This window comes from Phaseolus vulgaris, chromosome 1 (genome assembly GCF_051622355.1).
Source record: "Phaseolus vulgaris cultivar YP4 chromosome 1, ASM5162235v1, whole genome shotgun sequence".
NCBI classification, from domain to species: domain Eukaryota; kingdom Viridiplantae; phylum Streptophyta; class Magnoliopsida; order Fabales; family Fabaceae; genus Phaseolus; species Phaseolus vulgaris.
In genome coordinates this window covers 3,369,899-3,392,121 of record NC_143498.1, presented here as the reverse complement: position 1 = coordinate 3,392,121, position 22,223 = coordinate 3,369,899, and the positions used below count along the sequence as shown (strand labels likewise).

The window sequence follows — 22,223 nt, the reverse complement described above, 5'->3', positions numbered from 1 at the left end:
TTCGTAAATATAAAATCTTTATTGGTTCCTACAAAATTAATTATTAAAAATCAAATACATGCTTAATTGTATTAATTATTAATAAAATTTAAATAAAATTAAATCTATTATATTAAAATTATAATTCTTTTATTATACTAAAGCGAAATATGTTGTGGTATTGAACCTATTATTTACTCTTCTTTCTAAAAAAATAAACATTTATAATTATTTTTATGTATTAGTACAGTCTATTCATAAAATAAATAATTTTCTATTCCTTTTACTAAGCAATCCTATATGCTAAAATAAATTGTTTTAGTCCGACTCATTTTAGAAACACTAATTTCAATTTAAAACAAATAACCTGATTTACATCTTAAAATAAGCTTTAAATTACTTTTTAAAATAAGCATATAAAACAAACATAAAAGAAAAAAAAAATCTGCCTAATTTATTAAAAAAATACGTATTATTATAAATCAACACAAACAAACCTCCCATTATAAGATGTGGAAGACTACACCGAAGACATCACTACTAATTAAAAATGCTTAATAATTAGACTAGCAAAAAAGAATTGATAAACAAGAAGTGAATCACAGAACTTTTGAGTTCCAAAAGGTAGCGTTATGAACATCTTTGGAAAATACTAATAAGAATCGCTTAAAAAAAAGTTTTTTGATATAAACAGAATTCAATCGGATATGCTCTTAAAGTGCGTATTAAACGTTTCAATCACAAAATTGACGCATAATAAAGGGAAAAAGCTTAAATGAGGAGAAGTTACTCTGCATCAACTTCCAGATAGATTGGCTTGGAATAGAGAAATTTCTGCAAAGAAAATTAAATATTTTGTGTGCTAACGCACCACTTGTGACAGCCCAGTAAATGCTAATTCTCAAGGCGATTTGGCCCAGGCAGTTTTAATTTGAAGGTACTTCACCCGAATTCATATACCTTTCAAATACGGGGAAATGGAAACTATATGAAATCTCCAGGCAAATTAATGTCGCACACTAAAACCTTGGTGAAAAACCATCGACGGTTATGTTTCACCGAACATTTTATCATTTAAAAAAAAGCAGAACCGAGAACAATCATGACGACATTCTTAAGATTTTATGACTAAAGAAAAGTAGAACTCACTCTAACAAATCATACTAAGTTTCTTAAAAAGAACCTGGTATCCTTTAAACTTTAGTTTGATAAATAACAATAAAATAATTAAGCTACACTGTCTCAGGATTCAAAATAAGATATAATAATCAGCTGTTACTTTTGGAACTAATGTTTACCTTAACATGGTCCACCTATCAGCAGTAGAAATTTGAAATAAGACGTTTGATGAGTAGATTGAAGAGTGCGACAAAATTATACGGGTGGATACGACGCAGTGGCACCTGCCGTTGCCCATGATGAAGAGATATACATAACTCGATACGGTTCTATTATTTCGTCTTCTTCTCCTTTTCAACCTGGGGTTTTTGGTATAATACTATCTGACTTAGGATGGCAAAATTTGTTGCGCAACCAATTGCATAGCCCAAGAGAACTTCAAAAAAAGTAGGAAAAAGTCACAATAATAGAAATAGTACAGACAGACATTTGAAATTGGGAACACTGCTATACAGACAAAAAAAGTCAATGACTTGGAAATGGACATAGAGTTTTGTTAGTATCAAGTCAAGGAGATGGAAGACATGATTTCTAAAAGAAAGATATGTTCGATTTCATATACAAAATAATGGGAAACAATTCATACGGGGCTTCAATATTAAAAACTTATTTAAAAAGGAAACTCTTGAAAAGTCACCATTGTCTTTGTAGTATTAGGACTTTACATCACAAAGAAAATATTTACACAAGTACATACAAGATTTAGAACATGGAATCTGAATCTACCTCTCCTTAAGGCTTAAGAAAAGCAAGTCTATAGAGTGCTCGAGATCTCGAGAGCTCTACTCTTCATATTCACTAGACATCCAAGAGACCTGTGAACTATATGTCTTCATATAATATAGTATTATCAATTATGACGTGCCATCATCCTTAGGAAAATTAACGTATCGTGTTGCTTACAAAGAACCATAAAACTTAACATAATTGTAAGTGTTTCTCTGAAAATAAGTGTCATATTTCTAAGAAAAAGAAGATTCAAATCCTAGAACTCCATTCAATGTAGTCTTTAGCTACAAACAGTAGTTTAGTTGCTTTTATCGCTGATTTTCAAAAGCAAAATTAACAGTTTCAGATAAGGGGGAAAATACACTCATGGGAGATGTTTTTGAACTAATTTAAAAAAAAAACAATGTTTAAATACTTGTTTTAATGTAGACCACTTAATAACATATACCATCTTTCTCTATAGCCAAAACATCAAACCGTGAAAACTACAACCGCTACCCCAAAAAATATCAAAGCACGAAAATAAAAACTGTTCTTCCCCGTGCCAATTAGCCTTTGGCTTAACTCCGACTTTTAACATATACTATAAACTCCAAATACAAAATCACAAAATTACAGCTAGGAGAAGTTAAAGAATGTTAACATCTCAGAAGCCGTGGAAACCAATATAAAAGGAAAAACTCTGATTTTCATGCTATTTATGAAGCCAATAATGGGATGATGGCTATTCAGTTTATGAGAGCAATGCCAGAGATTAAGGTAGAAAATGAGGCAAAGGGAAATATAGCTATTCTATCTGTTAATGATATTTTTCAGCAGAAGTGCAGACAGAAATACACATTAGCTGGTGATCCTTGTTAAATTTTCAATGAAGCTATATTGAAGAGGATGTTTTATAGTAAATATTGAGGTTGCTACTAAATAAATTTGGTTGATTACAAGATTGCTACTTTGAAATCATTGCTATTGTCAAAATTCGAGACAGACATCCTACAAAATCCAAACATGTTCTGGTTTCTAAAACAAATATTTCTAAAATCAGAAATAGAACAGGTCCTAAATCTAAATCCTAAGGGATTATTAGGCCTGAGAAAGCATTTTCTATTTTTCAACTTCTTACAACTAATTAAAAACATGACACCTTTTTTATTTTTTCTTATTTTAAGATTTGTATAGAACAAGCTCTTAGATTCTAAAAAATAAAACAAATAAACACAATTTTTAGCACCAAAAAACTAAGTTGACATTCAAAGACAATGACGGCAACAACAAAAGTCATGAAGATGAAAACAAAGTAAGAAGAAACCTACCACTGTATGGTGCATTTTCTTGGATAGTTGTGAATACTCTAACTGCAACAAATAAAACTAATATATTAGTCTGCAAACAAACGACAACTTTAACCAAAACTTTATTAAAGTCATAATGGCTTACCATTTGAACCAGCAAAGTTCATAAAAGAAGTTAAGAAGCTGAGTTCCCCAGTACTTTTATTCTGCTCAAACATAGTAAGTTACCAATGAAGAATAAGGCTGGTGAAACAGAGTCAACATAATCAAACGAACAATTGTAGACAAAAAAAGAAACAACTTTAAGGATTGTAGAAGCATAATGTGAAAAAAAATTCAGCCTACTGAATCAACAGAGTGCAAAGCATCCTTGCCTCTCCTTACACACAGGCAGGCAGCAAAAGCTACTAGTTCTCTTAAAAACAATGGCAATTATAGGATATACACAGAAACAAATTTTCTTTCATGTAATTAGTGTCTAGTACACCATCATGAAGTATAGAGTGAAAGAACCCATTTATTCATTACTAAAGAGGAAATAAGCAGACATTCTGACTGGAAAATCAAATATTGTATTGAGTGCAAGTATTTAAAAAAATAAGTCCATAACTTTGATGACAACTAGGAATTTTTGTCCAATATAGTAGGAACATAGAACAGGCAATATGTTTCAACTTACAGAAAAGTTTTGCCATATCTGTGGGATCCTGGCAAAGAGAAAAATTGCATGCTGGGATGCCTGGAAAAGATCATATCCACATCTCAATTCCAGAAATATTAAGTGATGAGAACCTTGTAACCAGCAGAATATAAAATAAATGCTAAAATGTTCAACAGAAATAAATAAATAACACTTTGTCTATATTCAGCCAACAATTAAAGCTTCAAGAATACTTCATTCAAGACACAGTTACTAATACCATTACTAAAGTTTTGATAACTTTGGCTGAATTTTCATCTTTCACCAAGGTAGGCACACGAAGAAGTCTAATAACTAGGCTGTCCAAAAGGAATTGGATCACCTACTACAATTTGATCACATATATGGTCAAAATTTGAATGTACACTTCTCAAAATCTGGTCATTTCTTCTACTGCAACCCAAACTTTTGCTACATGTGAGACCATAGGTTGGTCGGTTTGAGGGAGACTACTCTTTGGGTTGCATCAAAGAGATGATGAATGTCATTAGAAAAGATATCTTGAGCCTTTTCCAAAAAGAACATGTATTGAAGGATCTAAGTATCTCTAGAACATTGGACAACACATAGTTGAAAGTCAAGCTTTTGCAACTGAGATTTATATGTATTTGAATATATGTATATGTATATGAATATATGTAGGTATGTATGTATATGAATACGATGAGTACAAGCATATATGAAAGATAAAGGCTTCAGCCTATGACTCTTAACCTTAAGCTAGGTACACCCGAAAGCAGCTTTATAAAAGTTGTACAACAACATAATTAAAAACTATTTTAACAAACATAAAGTTGTCACTCACATACAGAGCTTCAAAGAGGAAAGGATCAATTTGACCAGCTAAGATAGTTGGTGCTACAGCACAATATCTGAAAACCAATGCATCAAGGACATGATCAAGAATATCCAATTGTATTACATAACACAAGAATAAAAACCTAGTTCTTCAGCAAGCAAGTAGGATACAGCAATGCCCGGATCCATGTAAATGTATTCAAAGGTCGAGAATAATAGTAGATTATGGCAACCAGTATTATAGCTGTTTCAAAAAAATAGAGGAAGAAGCAGTTAGATAACTTCAAGAAAATTGAAGAACAACATAGCTATACCAACAATAGATAGATCAGTACAACTTGCATGATATAAGTCTATGATACCTGTGCAAGTACTAATTTCAGAACACAATATTATTAGTGAGTAAAATTAGTCAGAATCACTAACAAAATGATGTAGGACAAAAAAGTCTAGATAGGGTTCCACAAAGCAATAAAGAAAGCTTAAGAAAGATTCAAATGTAATCAATGGACTGGCTCTTGTGGTGTACCAAACCAAGAAAGAAAAGGTTCAAAATGATTTTGTATTTAATATTTAAGAAAAAGATATTCAGACAAAGGCAACTTTAGATTTATAGTACAAACCAAAGCCTTTCACATTATGTGATCTTCCAGCCTACATCTATTAGGAATTCCTAATTACAATTATAAAAATATAACTTCCTAATGACAACTAGTAAAAAGCCAATTCTCAAAATGTAATCCTTGACACTAAAATAAAATATCTAGGGATACAACCATAAACCAGCTACTAATTATTTTCTTTCCTACTGGCCCTGCATCTCAAAATAAGGGTAAATAACATATTTTTGAAACTAACATGATGGTTTTATTTATCCCGGGCCCTGTTAGACTCAAATAGAGAAACTTGTGAAAATGCTAATTTATTAGTATCAAATGATGCCAAGCTGGAATAGGGTCTAAAAGAAATACGTTTGACAAAGCAAACGCAATGGTGTAGTAGGCTATGGAAATCAGTTATTTTACTTTAACCTGCCAAGATAATAGTTATAATTAATAAACAATATCACAATTCAGTCCGTATGTTGGAAATTGGATTTAAGAAAAAACTCAGAAATGTGAATATATCACCAATATAATCTAGTTTATAGGCCAAAATTGAGTACAAACGCCAACAAATCCAGCCTGATCTCATGACCAGTCAAAAGAGCATGATATAAAATAATCATTGATTGGAGGTATGATGAAGAACACAAAAGCTAAATAACACACAATCTGATAGGTTATTAACTATATTAAAAGAAAAGCTAACAAAACACTATTTTGAATACTTCGAACTGAAATATATTAAAAATCACAAATTTTAATGGGTTTCCTAATTTAATGAATTTATCTTCTGATTTTGTAATTTTCAACCATTGGTGAAGTGTGTGTTACTAGCTAGCACTCCTCATACATTTATCCGTCGCTTGTTTTCATGTCAAACTCTAAAACACCATTGCATAAGATTGTTACTCTCTAAACCTAAACACACCATAATCTCGCGCAATTCACACAAGGCAATTTCACATGACACATAAGTTCTGCACAAAGAATGTACAGAGACCAAAAATTAAGCAAAAACTGTTAGCACACCTTGGATCAAAAGAAACAGCAACTCTCCGTAAGCTGAGAATGCCATGCCTTTGTAGAGACAGTAAGCCAACGCGATGGTGTATCCGATTACTTCGAGCTCAAAGGAAATCATGCTAAGGCCTCTCACACTCTTATGCTTCAGAATTTTCAGAATCTGAACATTAACACGATAATAGCATCAGGAACACGGTGCTTCCGAATTGAGAATCCTCGTTAAATTACTAATAAGCTAAAAGAGGTTAAACATGCTTAGAGAAACATTTACCGAACAAAACCCTAACCCTGACACTAACGGAGCAGTAGAATTTAGTAGCAAAATACGGAACATGTGAATCGAAGAAACAAACAATGAAACGGTTAACGATTAGTGCCTGGGGGAGTTTGACGGTTGTGGAGGCGGCGACGATGGCGTAGCCAAGGAGTTTGGAAATGAGAGGAAGCAAGCAATTCTTCTCCGGGAAGTGGCCGTGGCGGAGCGATTCCACGGCGCAGCTAAAATCAATCCCTAGATACTTCATCGCTCTCCACCTGCAAGATCTGAAGAAAACGCTTCTTTCACCTACCAATTCTCTTTATGTGAATCAATTGTAAACTCAAACCACACTTTCTGAATTTTCAGGTTCGATCAAGTGTCTGCCAAGAAGAAGTGTATTACGCGCTTTCTGTTGCTCGGTGTTTTTATTTTTTTCGTTTTTATTTTCTTTTATCTTTGTTTGAACTATCTTAAAATCCCATTAGTTTTTTTTAATACTTTGTACATCTTAACAAAAACTGTTTTCAATAAAATGAGTTTTTATATTATATCTGTATTTTTATATTGCTCTTAATATTATGTGACAATTTTATTTATGATATTGAACAAAATATTAAGTAATAATTCGCACTTGACAAAAATAGAAGAGTTAGATTGATTTTGATTTTTCATGTTAAAAATAGGTTGGGTTAGCTTGCACATATTTAGTATAATCTATAATTCCTTATATATATATATATTAAAAAATGATTTATTATATAATAAATATATTTTAAGTTTTAATGATCTCATAGCTTAATAAAAACTATTTTTTTCACTTAATGATCTTATATTTTTTTAAATTAGCACACTTAAAATAAAGTTATTAGTTTATGAATACTTGATATTATTTACTACGATAAAACTATAAAAAAAAATATTTTCACAATTATCCTACTTTGTGAAGATAAAATTGTTTGTACCATCAACAAAAATCATTCCTAAGAATGAATCATTTAAATATATACTATAATGTTAATAATCACAATGTTTTAAGTCCAAATCATTATCTTATATATAGAAATGTAGACTAAAGAATACTATTACGATTTATTATATAAGTGTCGCATTATAATAATAATGGTCTAGAATTGGGTGGGTTTGGACCATTCTTAACAGGATAAGATGGCTTAATTGCAATTTCACACTTTCCACTATCACCAAAATTTGTTATGTTCATTTGTTTTGTTGAGTTATTTTGCTAACATGTAAAAAAAATTTGAAATTGTTTTTATTGATGGTTACAACATTTTAATGCTTATGATGAGTTAGCACTGAAAAAGTTCGTTGCAAATTAGTCCGTGAGCGCAGCTGTTGAAGGAGGAAGCTAAACTTGATTCATTTAACAAGGTCTTGCTCTTTCTGATTTCTATCTCCCTCAGTATATTGATTCTACAATTTTGTTCAACATTCCAATTAACCATTTATAATTCAATGGTTTTTCTTCTTTTTCAGATAGCTGAAGATCTCAAGTTAATGTTCAACATTCAAAGGGAGTTAAGCTACAAAGTAACAAGAGTGAATGGATTGCAAGAGGAAAGATTCAACTTCTTTTCCATAATAGCTATGAACTTGGATAGGAATATTCCACCACCCTAGAATGGAACAACACAACAAAAGGTGGTCCTACATAAATAAAAGTGTCTTAGCAACACTGTTTAGAACACCAAGTTGTTTGATGTGGTCAAAGTTTAATAAAAATCATAATTTTGTTGATTAATGAGATATTGTAACTTGGTAGTTTAATAATCTGGTATTCGTGACAGATGATTATATTTTCATTTGTACGTTACATCTCACCTTTCTAGTGAAAAGACCTTGTTGATGTGGTCTTAACACACAGCGACTAAGTTGTTGGTTGGATGATAGTTTTGCCTCTTAGTAATAACTTCATCGCTTTAGTTCAGATATTCAAAAGGGGCATGATTTCTATCAACCAATATCCTCTCACACCATAAGCAACTAACCTAAGCAAAATGCAACAAAAGCATGCACATACATGGGTCCAGTGTATTCCATAATGCGGAAATAACTTCATTGTAACATAATCTACAGAACTTGGAAACTGACAGCAATCAAATGTGTTCGCCATTTGGAGTTTGAATACAAATACAAGAGCATAAATAATATAGCCCTATGTACACAGCCAATGTTTGACTGAAATTTGGTGAGGATAAATCTGTTTCTGTATCACAATAAAATGATACAGATTTGCATGCTACGTGCAATATTATGTGAAAGTAAAAGGAGAAGTGTAATAGTTGGTGTTTCAGTCCTCTTCTTCCCTTTACTTATGCACGTATGCATTCCCCTTAACAGCTTAAGCATTGCTGACCTTGTTGCCTGCAAAGGCCCCATGGGGTTTGGCTGGAGTACGCCTCAATGCCTTCACTCCAAATGGGTTGTTCTTGCTCTGTCATTCACAAAAAATTCAGATGATAAGTACATGATACAATAATGAGTAAATTACAACAACGCATTCCTTCAGGTTTCATCAAATTTATCTTAGATTGTATTAAAGTTGTAACAAATGTTAAAAAAGAAGATCAGATGCAATCCAAAAAAAACTCAAATGGTGCAGTCTCAAGAAACCATACTCAGTTAATGCAATCTGAAGAAAGAAACCTCAAGAGTGCAAGAACATGTGGGCAAAAGCTTTTTCTTATGTATGCATGGTAGGAAAAATTAAGAAAAAATGAAAAAAAAAAAAAAACTTTTCAAAAACTATAATTAGTTTATGGAAAAGTTTGTTTCAATTTTTTCTCCTAGTACAAATGATTGAGTAGTAAATGCAAATGGTTAGTTCAACCTGAAAACTCAGTTCAAAATACAAGCATGTAAGAAAACATTAGATGGTCTTAATCATACCCTGAGACAAGTTCCAGCATAAGTGTTGCAGATGGGATAGTCATGGGGGCAGCAACTGTAGTGGTCATCACAGCAGGTAGCACCTTCAAGAGGACAGCAACCCCACTCAAAACAGGTTTTTCCAAACTCGAAAATGCAGCAGCAAGTGGCAGAATCTGAACAGCTGTAGTAATTGTCACAAACATTTGGTGGCTTCACGGGTGAAGGGGGTGATGGTCCAGGATTGGGTGGGTTTTGACCAGTCTTAATGGGATAAGATGGCTCGATCGCAATTCCACACTTTCCTGATCTGCTGTTACCCAGATTTCTTTCCAATCTGATGTACCCTTCCTCTCCCCAATCAGCACCCCATGAATTCCTCACAATCCAAAAATCATGACCATTGTCTGTACCATATCCAACAGCCACAACACCATGATCTAGAGCTGTTCCACATCTTCCAGTGAAGACACCCTGACAAAAGATACATGATTGATGAACATCTAGTATTTGTATCAAGTAACAATGACAATAAATGAAAAAAATACTAATAAGGCATTTTGGTTGGAACCATAAATTAATATTACAAAACTAATTTTGGATAAAATTGGATAGGGAGAAAGAGTATTATGTTAAGAAACTTTCGTTTTTATCAAAAATGGCTTGTAGTTCCAAACTTGATTTTGAATTAAAACATTCAAAACATAATTTACTGTTGCACAATCACAATCATGTGCCCTAGACTCAGGCTTTGAAGATGAAATACCCTAGAGAATTTTATATAAGAAATCAACCATGAATGTTTATTATTAGACAAATATGGTTTGGTGGTGTTATAACTTTGGATATTCCCATTCTACTTCTATGCAATAGACACACACCTTCCTTTTCTAAGTGATTAACAGAATCAATTTAGAAACTTACAGATGAATATAATTGAAATTCCCTGCCTCCTCCTTCAACAGCTACGCTCACGGGCTGATTTGCAACAGCCTTTTTCAGTGCTAACTCATCATAGGTATTAACATCTTCGTAACCATCAATAGAAACAACTTTAGCATTTTTCTGTATATTAACAAAAAAAAAACAAAACAAATGAACACAAGAATTTGATTGGTAACTAAATTTTAAAAGCGTTTATTTTCATAAAAAATCAAGACCAAATTACTTACCCTATACTCATCACATCTACCATCAACACCCTTGTAAGGATAATCCTCCTCGGAATCAATGCCTCCATTTTTTATGATGAACTCAAATGCATAGTCCATAAGACCTCCATTGCATCCCATGTTATATCCTGTATCGCAATCCACCAATTCTTGTTCTGATAATGAAATCAGATCGCCGGTCACTATCTTATTAATTCCTTCCACTGCACCAATTGCCGAGAATGCCCAACAGCTCCCTACATTAAAAGATGTTTAAAAATAAATTATAAGTTGTCAAGACAAAGATCACTACAAGAAACTCATTTATCAGAATACAACTACAAAAACTGAAGCACTAGCCTGCTCCTTAGTCTGTTATAATTCACTATCCTTTGACATCAAAAGGTAAAAAAATGGAATGGTACACAAAGACAAAGAACTATATTAGTGATTGGTAGGTTAAGTATTCATGGGTCCTGACAAATCTGCGTAAGGTGCATTGGCACAAACAATTTTATCACATCAAGTTGTTATCAGATGTCACGGGCCATCATGCTACTTTTGTAATGCGGTCCAAAGTATGTAATACTGGGGACAAAGGGTAGGGTAGGTGGGTCTCCATTAAAACCATGAATTGATGTTTTAAAGGTAAAAAAAATTTAATTTAATCTTTAGATATTTTTATTCCAGATATTAATCAGTAGATCAGGTGGATGTTCAAGCAACAGCAAAGCAGTCAATCAAAGATGACCACACAAAAATATCAATAATTATTAGTTAAAGAGAAAGCTGAAAAATCGTAACTGTTATCCTTTTCCAATGTAAAGAAATAGGAGCTGTTATTTTTTGTCACCGTAAACATTTCTACAAACAGGTAGACGATTAAACAATAAATCGTATACACACATCCAAAATCACTAACAATCATTGACACACAAAAAATTATTTTGGACTCAGATGTATTCTTCTCAATATCAGAATTCCAACTCAAAGTCAACAGAGAACAAACCCCTGCGCTACTTGATTCAAATTGATTTTTTTCATAAAAAAAAATATAGTAAATCACATTCGATGAAGGATCCAGGATCGAGTGGATTAAGGAAAAAGCGTGACAGGAGAAAAAAACCTCAAAGCATTGACTAAGATACAATTTGGTACCCATTAATCTACCAAACAAAACAATTAAAAAAATAATTGTAAAAATATAGATTAAATATGGATCGACGACGATAAATTAAAAAAAAAAAGTAACGAATTTAACTTTATTTTATTGTTTTTAATTGGAAAAAAAAAACCTAAGAGATAAGTGACAGTAGAGAGTGGCACAGTTCTTACCGCAACTTGCTTGGTCTTTGACTGGGACAACAGCACCTTCCTTCCTCCAATCAACGGAATCGGGTAGTGTTTCCCCGACACGTGGCGCGTAACGGTTGCTCGGGGTCCTTCCCAACCTCCGGTTCGGGTCGATCTTCGTTCCCAAGTACCTAGCCCTGTACTCCTCGTTGGTCAGATCCGCAAACCGGTTCAGTCCCAACTTGTAGGTTCGGTTCTCGGCGTTTTGCTGGTCGATGAATCGCAGGTTGTCTTTGAAGATCTGAAACCTCTTATCCTTCTCCCCGAGCGCGTTGTACAGTTTGCCGTGCTTGACGAGCCACTCCTCGTACAAGGAGTTGACCTCCTCGTCGGTGCGCCACGTGGCCTTGTCCTGGTGAGCGTTGTCGTAGGAGATAATGGACATGTCCAAGGCTGAAGAAAGCGCGAAGAGCGCGAACAACAGCATAATCGCCATGTTGGCGGAAGTAGAAGAAGCCATGTTTGTTGAAGAAGAGAAAGAAAGGTGTTGAGAGTGGAGAAAAGGTGCAGGGAACTTGACCTTATAAAGAAAAAAAAGAGGTGAGAGGGGTTGGATAATAATTGGATAAAAAATTATTTATTTAAAATAAAATAATAATTCACGAAGATTAGGTAGCGAATAATATCGCCAAGGGCGTGGAGCTGAACGGGTAATTATTGATAAGTAATTAGACTAAATGACCATTTTAACCTTTAAAGTACTAAATTGCTGACTTTTAAATAATAAATAATATTTTTACATGGATTTAAAATTAAGATAACGATTATCTTTCCAATCTTTTCCTTTTTTAATGAATTCTTTGCATATAAATGAGGTATCGATATTCAACACTTTTATGGAATAATAATTTGTATATAGTATAGAATAATGAAGTACTTAATTCTTGTAATATGTATCTATTTATATAATTATTTTATTAATAATTCGGATTAAGAATATGAATTATAATTAAAAATTATCTAATATTTAATTTTTAATTAATCTCATTAATCTTTTCAAAAATATGATAGTATCGATCAGTTTATCAGACATTGGACTTCGATCCCAACCAGTAGAATTTAATAATATTAAAAACATAGATTAAGATTTTAATAATTTCACGTGGAGAAAGTGTTTGGTTATGGGAATATTGAAAATACAAGGAGGTAGATATATGGGGATACCCAATTGAAACAATAAGGGCATAGAATTGGGTGACTTGTCCCACGCGCACAACACCAACGTTCACACTCATTGTCTACTGAACAAAATATGTTTCTAGTTTTATAAATCTATACCTACTTTTTTACTCGTGTTTAAATTGTGCTCTTTTTGTATCCTTTAAATTAGTAAAACAAAACTTACTGCTAAAGTGTGAATGATTATTTGTTCATATTATTATTAATATTTATTTCAAAAATTTATTATTTTTCTAATCAACTACTTTTTCACCTAAAAAGTCTATCGTAATTAAGCTGACAAATAAATTTATATTTTTAATTATTATCTCTATTTATTATAAATATTAATACGAAATAGTATAAAATTATTTTGTAAACTGAGTATAAGAAATTAAGATATACATTATCGCGATTCATCTTCATGCTAAAGTATGAAAAATATATTTAATATAATACAAAGATATCATATTATTATTTCACTGCTCCTTGAAATGTATAAATAAAATAGTTTTGTAGTTTATTTTTAAGAAATAATAATATTTCTACTTCTTTAAGTTATTTATAAAACAAATAGATTGAAACTCTCTCAGTTTTTATATTCAAAAGAAATAGCACGAAGCTAAACTCTATCTAATCAAATGTTAATTGGTAAAGATAGTCTTTAAGTACAGCATAATGACATGTATTTTGAAAATATACATTAAATTAAAATGATGTAAATATATATAATTGCATAATAATAACATTTTTTATAGTTGTTAATTTTGCATTGTTAACTTACCACATATTTACCAATTATTTGACCTGTTATAATGCATTATGTTGCAAGTAAGAATATGTTTGGTCACATAAAAAGAATGGAATCTCAATCTAGAAGATGAAAAACTATATAATTTGATGTCATGTAATGAAATTTCATACTAGTGTTAATTACTCTTGTACTTGATACAATATGTACATTCTTACGAGTCAATAAAATTACTTTTATATACTGATAACAATAACAATTTGTAGAATTATATCTATATTTTCTTTATATATAAATAATTTTATAACTATTAAAAGTTAAAACATTATTAAATTTAATTTTTTACATTAAAAAACGCACACTTGTCTTGAGGCTTCTGATAAATATATATTGATGTGACATTACGATAGAGTGGACCACAGCATGATAAGTAAAAAAATATCTTTACCATTTTTTAATAGGCTTTTATCATCATATCTTAAAGTGGGATTTTACGTATAATATGATCATCATGTCAAAGGATGGAACGTGATAGAAAAAAAATACTTTATCAAATATTTTGAACCTATAGTTCCGTGAAAAAAAAATATATTTTATTTGTAATGTTAATAGACATCTTTACGCATTTTAATTTAATTACAAGAAAATAATAATTTAATTTATGTCTCTATTCCCCATATTTTTTTTAATTATTTTACATATTTATTTTGAAAGTGAGTCATTATTAGTCACTCTGCCACCCAACTCCCCGTTAATTATTAAAATGTAAAGATAAAAGTATAATTATTTTAACAAGAGTAAAAAATATTAAATATACTAACTTGTATTTAGTTTTATTTAAAAAATTGTAAATTATTTTATAAAAATTAGTGTATAAGAATATTAGTAAAAGCTAATATATTCTTATAATAAAAAACAACTATTCAACATTTTTTAACACAATTTAGTAAAAATATAATAAATTTATGAAGGGTAAAGGTTTATGACTAAAACAAAAAGTACATATAACTCCACAAGTTCGTGAGTTCACACTTGAACTATATTAATCTATAATATTGCATCTCGCGATTCACGCGATGCGCTGGCGCGTGTTTTTAAATATGTTTGTGCCTCTTCATTGACCTCAAAATATCTACCTCACATTACTTACAAAACAAGTTGTTCAAATTAAAAACATTATCTTTTGTCATCTCAATTTAATTAATTCAAGATATTTATATTAAAATTCAAATATTATAATTATACAGTTCACAATTTAATTATCACAGTCTTACAAATTTTATAATATAAAGTTATCGTATACTTTACCATTATAAATTTTAATTTGTATACATTTTATCAATATATTAAATATATATTTTGAAAAATAATGTTGTCTTATTATCAATGTATAAAAATTTAAAAATATAATATCAAAATATGCAGTGAAATTTTGAAAGAAAAATAGCAAAATAATGACAATTGAATGGTAAATATATAACCAGAACTACTTAAATTATGCTGTAAAAGTAAATCAATTAATTTCACAAAAGATATGATAAATTTGGATTATTTGAGAGTCCATTTTTTAATGGAGTAATTTTAAATTGCAAAGAATTTTCGTCCGAAATTAAAAATAAATAAATTTATCCGTCATCTAATTTTTTTCTCTTTTTAATTTTGGCACTTATCTTACACTTTTATATTTTTAATCATCTTTCGTTTTCAAATTCTGAATTTTATTAAGCTTCTTGCGTGAGGATGATTTTTTTGGTTAAAAAAAATCAGTCAAAACCTCTCTATAAATAATTTATTTTTTTAAAATGTTAAAATAGAATAGTCAAAATACACGCATAATAACTAGAATAATCACAAACTTAACAAAAACTAAAGTTGAAAATGTTATAATTATTTTATAAAATTTATTTAACTTGTTTTTCGTGTGTATTATTTAAAATACCATAAATAGAGTGAATAAATAATATGCTATTTAAAGTATTGCTTTTATTTCTGTGTGTTTGGGGAATTACAGCATCGCAAGCAAAACGTTATAAACAAGATACTGTTCCATACGCATCATCAACAAGAATCAATTTTCTTTCTAACTTTTGTGTGGTAATAAGAACAGGACCCACAAAAAGATTCTTTTTTGCTTTCAATCTTCAAAAAAGTTTATAGTTTTATAGATAAAGGTTTTTTAATTTTCAATTTTTATTACAAAATATTATTTTAAATATTATTAATTTATATAAGTTGTTATCGTAAAACATTTTTTTATGTTTAATACAAATTATTTTAAAAGAAGTAAAAAGTTAAAATTTAAAGTTTTATTTATCTTCTTAGATGTTTTTCAAATATTAATTTATCAGTTATCTATATAACTCTTTTTATAACTTATCACTAATAATATAGTAATATTTTATAAAATGATAAAAAATATTAGTTTTTTTTATCTTATTTTATCTTTAAATTAATCGTTAAAGATAAAACACTACAAATAAAAAAAATAATGCTACACGAAGTATTTACTTATTATTTAATATTTAATATATTTTTTAAAAAAAATTTATAAAGTTTTTACTTATTTGAGAAATCTTTTGTAGGTAATTTTTTCTAATTTTAGCAAACAACTTGACTTTTGAGTTTGGAAATACTCAACTCAAATTTCTTAATTCATCATTCTTTTTGCCTTGAATAATTTGTTCTCTTTCTCATAAAAAATATTTGGATATTTGGCACTCATCGTGACATTTAAATATAACTATTTCCAAATAACTAGTTTTATGGTTCTACTCTAAATAGAATTATCATATTGTATTTATATAATAGGATGAAATCTTTGTCAATATTTTAAAATATACAATAAAAAATATTTTTTAATATGATATTCATCAGTCTCAGTATTAAAGTTACTCATTATTAAAAAATATGGTATTTTATTAGTCTTAATATTTAAAAAATAATTTTAATTTAATTTTATAAAATTATCTTGTAATATGAGATATGTACTTATTTTTATAAATTAAAATTTGTATTTATATATATACTATGAAATATTTTAAGCTATATTTTTTTTAGTGTACAATTATTTGTATGTTAAATATATTTATTTATCATTTTTTAATAATATCGCACTACAAGAAAATTATGAAATAAAAATCCATTTTTAGAGACCAAAATAATTAGTTGCAATAGTAACTAAATTAAAGACCATTTAAAAAAAATTGGTTTCTAAATTAATTTATATTATTATTAAATATTTTCTAAATTGTTATCCAATTAGCAACCAAAGTTTAAACTACCAATTATTTAGTTTCTAAATTTGGTAGCAAAAACATTGGTTAATAATTAAATACCAATTTAGAAACTATTTAAAAATAATATAAATTAATTTAGAAACCAAAAATTTGATTAATTTCCAATAATAGTCTATAATTTAGTTACTATTGCAACTAATTATTTTAGTTTCAAATTGATTTATATTTCATGATTTTCTTGTAATGTTGTATCCGTATATCTTGTATAATATACTTTCTTGTTTACTTGTAATAAATAAATAAAATATTAATTTTAAGTTTTTATTTAAAATATTTAACATTAGTTGTAATATATCTTTGTGTTTTTTTATAGAATTAAATTTGGGATAAAAAAAAAGTTGTTAATAACATCGTTGAAAAAATTTGGCAATTTTTTTGTACATGTGTGACTTCTAACCTTTTTGGGTGGCCTAATGTAGAGTGAGACAGAACAGGGTCGCATTGTCACTTTTAATGATTAATCAAAAACACCTTCAAACAATATAATTCAAATCAAATAATTCTATTTACACAGTAATTAAATAATGCTGCATAAAATAATTTTTCTTTCGTTTCCTAATAACAAATATCTTTTATAAAAAAAAGTCCCTTGTTACGAATTTTACGCATTCCACATTATAAAAAGGTTCGTTAAATGTTTTTTTTTTTTCAATAATAAAACTCGCAACAGAGTTGCACAAAAAAAAGTCTCTTTTATTTGTTAAATATTATACAAACATATTAAAAAAATCATGTTTATAAGTTTTTTATTTACCTTTTTTCTATTAATATTGTTCAAAAAAGTGTTTGAAAAAAAAATAATTTTCCGTTCTCTTTCACCTTCGAAAGCTATTAAAGAGGCGTAAAAAATTTGTTGAAGATATATTTAAGTTGAAAAATAATTTTTTTAGTTATAATTGTAAGGATGTAAGTAATTGTATGAAAGTAAAAGTGATATAATAAGACTAAATATTTATAACTAGAAAAATTTAATTATTTAAAATTTATTTTAAAAAAATCATCATCTTTCAAAAATATTTTATTTTTATTATTTTTCTTTTTAAATTTCTGAAATATTTGTTTATCCTTTTGTAGATAACACGTCTTAAGAATATCGGTGGAAAATTGAACAGAGTAAGTACGTTTGATTAAAAATTATTTTAAAGTAATTTCATGTGTTTCTTATTTATTAAGTTAATTTTGAGAAATCTTATATGCTTGTTGGGGATGAGGTTTGCATGTAATCCGTTTATTATAAAGATGAATCGTTAGTCCATAATTATAAAAGGTATGTTCGGATCATTGATTACAATTTTCTAATTATAGGATTAGATTTTTTATTAGAATAGTGAAATTGAGAGTTTAAACTTGATTTGAACCAGTTAAACGAAATTCATTTAATTAATACCCTATAACTTGGTTGTTAAGAGAGTTGTATTCATTGGACGTGGTATTTAAATAAGAACTTAATGATTTCGTCGTTAAACAACTCAAATCTGGCGGAACAAAATTTATTTAATTGAAAACTCGAGAATTTTTGTTATTGAACAAGTTAATTCTTGTTGATTGTTAAGTTTTATCTAGTATCTTTAATTGAGCAAGTATAATGTGATTGAGTGAATTGAAACATGTACTTAAATTTTTTAGATGAATATTAACCGAAAAATTATTTTTTAAACTTTGAAAAAACTTATTTTTAAATATTTCTAAATATTAAAATTTATTTATCTTTCATTATATTATTATATATGATGTTTGTTTGTTATTATCATCGAACAAATGATGTTATAAAAAGAGACAATCTCAACATAATAGATTTAGAAAAAAAATTATACTTATATTTTCTTTATATATATATATATAAATGTTAAAAAATATTACAATAATACAGTTAAAGAGAATGAGTTTAATAAGATATTTATAATTTGTTCTTAGGGAATAACGACTTCATAATTTAATTTCACACAATGGATGTGATGTTTCCATTTAATGGGCAAACATTTATACCTTGCATCTTATTCTAGGTGTTAACTATTGACGATAAAGACGCCACGTTATCAACTAACGTTAACTAAGACAATTGAGTTATTTGTATTTGAGATATTCTTTGCCTTGTAGCTTCTGCATGTTTATTATTTCAGTTGTGTTAGGTTCATCAGTTGAAAAAAAAGTTGTAATCACATGCCTTGTTTTGCCAACACTACCAGATTCCTTACAGATTAAGAATACTGTCACTTTCCATCTCTTGTTAATTCTTTAAAATTTAATTTATGAAAAACTATTATTAAATAATAAATAATGACGTGACAAAAATTTTAACTATTTTAAATTAGATACCAACCAGATAAATTCTCTATTTTTTCAGTGCTACCTTATAATTTAATATTAATACCAAGAAAAAATACAGAAAACTAAATTAATTATACCTATCTGATGTTGTTCAAGCAAACCTCATCTTCAACGTTGGTTCAATATTAAAAATCACAACACACGTCACCCTTTTATCCTTCCACCATATAAAATATCTCAACACAGTTGATTGGATCAAATAACTTCTTTGTGTGAAGTTTAGGATTACTTTTAGATATTATTTGAACTTTGAAATTCAAAAGGAAAATTGAATTTAAAAATTCTGCTTATATAATTTTGTTTAATCATTCATCTTTTTTAAATTTATTATGTCAACACTCAATTTTGTTTGAAAAAAGTATTTTTTTAAAAGGGATTTTACTTAATTAATAAAAATATGATTAACCAAATTTGAAAAAAATATGATAATTTTTTTTTGAAAAATCATTAAAAAATGTAATTCTTTAAATTTATTTTTTTAATATTACAATACTGTAAAAATAAAATTCTAGTTTCCTTTTATAAAAAAATCAAATGTTTAAAAACGTACACTTTAGACTTTTTTTTTTATCATTTACTTTGTTTTTAATTTTTATATTTTAGAACAAAAATTAAAGATTAAAATGAAAAAAAGATTCAAGGCCAATCCAGTAAGGTTTTTAATCTGAAAGTTATAACTAAAAAGAAAGATAAAAAAAAAAGAGCAAAAAGAATAAGTACAAAAATCAACAAAAAAGTGGATGGCACAAAATTACTAAAAAATGCAGAAAATCAGAACAACAGGATAAGATAAAAAGTTGATTTCGGAATCCAAATATGATGTTGACATCAATTTTTTTGGTTTTTTATTTTTTAAAATAAATTATGGTGATGATTTTTTTTTTTCTAAACAAAATTCCATCTTCTCGTTGAGATCGAGATTCAAACATAATTAATTAAGTATATAAAATATGTGTGATTTTTTTTTATGTATTTATGTTTTCCTTTTTATAATGTATTTTTATATTTGTTCGTTTTAATATTATAATTGATTATATTTTTTAATTATTGAAACCTAGAGTAGAGAATTATTACTATATTTGTCTAGAAAATTTTCTGGTTGTGGGTTTGAGTAGTCTTGAGTTATGTTATCTTCACACATTATGATGTAGTTCTAGATTGAATGCACATAATTTTTTTTTTGTATTTTGTTGTATGTTGTGGTTTGGTGGAGGTATTTGGTGGGTTCAATTGATGAAGAGTACAAATTTTGGTTGGTGAGTTAGAGAATTATAAGAGGTGAGACAAACTCCTAAATATGATTATAAGTTAGACCCAAAACTAATGCTAACAAACACTACAAGAAAATTATCAAATATAAATCAATTTTTAGAGACCAAAATAATTAGTTGCAATAATAATTAAATTAGAGACAATTTTAGAAACTAAAAAAAAAGATTGGTTTCTAAATTAATTTATATTATTAGTTTCTAAATTGATATCTAATTATTTAGTTTCTAAATTTGGTAGCAAAAACCTTGGTTACTAATTAGATACCAATTTAGAAACCATTTAACAATAATAGAAACTAATTTAGAAACCAAACATTTATTTAGTCCCTAAAATGGTCTCTAATTTAGTCACTATAACAACTAATTATTTTTTGTCTCTAAAATTGGTTTTTATTTCACGATTTTCTTGTAGTGAAAGAATGAACAAATAAAACAAGTGTGCACAAACTTAGACAACATTTCTTTAGTAAATTATAAGTTAATTTATAAGAGGACTAACATTTGTATTTATAGTGTCAAAAGGAATCAAATTCAGAAAGTTAACCTAAAAACTCTCTAGTTATAGCTTGACAAGTGTCCTCCTCTAAGTAGAGAAAATAATCTTCATTCCCATTATTACAAGTGGCGTCTTGGCATTGGCTAGAAAAACTCTCCATTGAGGTGTTGCCACATGTATAGGCACATCTTCCATGAGTGAGTGCACTCGGACATTCATTTGCCATGTATGTAGGTGTTGTCCAATCCCTCTTCATAAGCTCTCCAAAACCCTAAACGACCTAGGGTTGCATTGGGCTCAAGGAGGCCTAATTGAAACCCTAGTTAGACTTTCCACTCTTATTCCCACCCGATTATACTAAGCCCAAAACATGGCCCAAGAAAAATGGGCCCAAAATAAAGCCTACATTATTTTGTACAATTTTCACAAGACTTGAGAAATTGAAAGAATAATCAATAATTAATTCTTCACAACAAGAAAGTCTTTTAAGCTCTTTTTTTTCCCGATCTTCTAGCCATGACACTTGTTAGAGCGTCAATATGAATATGTCCAGATAGTCCTCCATGAACACTTGTTATTATATTTCATGCATTTGAGATTAAGGTCTTATACTCAGACTTGTGTGTACCTTAGAATGGAGGTTTAATGATTGTCATGTTAAGTCTTAGACTTACTTGGCTATTGTAAAAATCTCATGTGAAATTTGCTTCCTGATAACATATCACATATGTTAGGTTGCCTATCATTGTAGAATATGTTCAAAAGGAGAATTCAACTCTAGGGACATGTGAGATATTTAGATACACCCTTGAAAGTTTTCATATAAATATCCATACAACCATTCACGACGATTCTCTACACCTTTTAGGACACAAAGAAATCATGTTTGTTTGTTTGTCGTACCTTTTATATATCTAAATGCATATGGCATGATATAGCAAGCATTTCATAAAAAAATCATGGTTACTTTTA

The 22,223-nt window shown here is 28.7% G+C and overlaps 2 protein-coding genes across 2 annotated transcripts; both read right to left on the bottom strand.

Annotated features, from left to right (window-relative positions):
* Positions 1-1,147: 1,147 nt before the first annotated feature.
* On the bottom strand, positions 1,148-7,033 carry LOC137816525 (mannose-P-dolichol utilization defect 1 protein homolog 2-like). The gene is given in 9 exon segments (XM_068619700.1): positions 1,148-1,525; positions 1,527-1,534; positions 3,198-3,239; positions 3,322-3,382; positions 3,856-3,915; positions 4,682-4,748; positions 4,846-4,918; positions 6,309-6,462; positions 6,680-7,033. Coding segments are annotated over 9 exon segments (651 nt in total). The 5' UTR covers positions 6,827-7,033; the 3' UTR covers positions 1,148-1,486.
* Positions 7,034-8,611: 1,578 nt separating this feature from the next.
* LOC137816524 (cysteine proteinase mucunain) lies at positions 8,612-12,446 on the bottom strand. Its single transcript, XM_068619699.2, has 5 exons — positions 11,934-12,446; positions 10,620-10,855; positions 10,372-10,512; positions 9,469-9,921; positions 8,612-9,013 (listed from the first exon to the last, which is right to left on the bottom strand). Exons 1-5 carry the CDS (start codon positions 12,409-12,411, stop codon positions 8,921-8,923), a joined length of 1,401 nt encoding a protein of 466 aa, XP_068475800.1. The 5' UTR covers positions 12,412-12,446; the 3' UTR covers positions 8,612-8,920.
* Between the last annotated feature and the right edge of the window lie 9,777 nt (positions 12,447-22,223).

Coding starts and splice junctions, on each gene's coding strand:
- LOC137816524 (XM_068619699.2), bottom strand. CDS start 12,411: ATGGCTTCTTCTACTTCCGCCAACATGGCGATTATGCTGTTGTTCGCG. Junction 9,922..10,371: donor AATTTCAATTATATTCATCT/GTAAGTTTCTAA, acceptor ATCTTTTGTCAG/GGTGTCTTCACTGGAAGATG. Junction 9,014..9,468: donor ATGCTGGAACTTGTCTCAGG/GTATGATTAAGA, acceptor TGTGAATGACAG/AGCAAGAACAACCCATTTGG.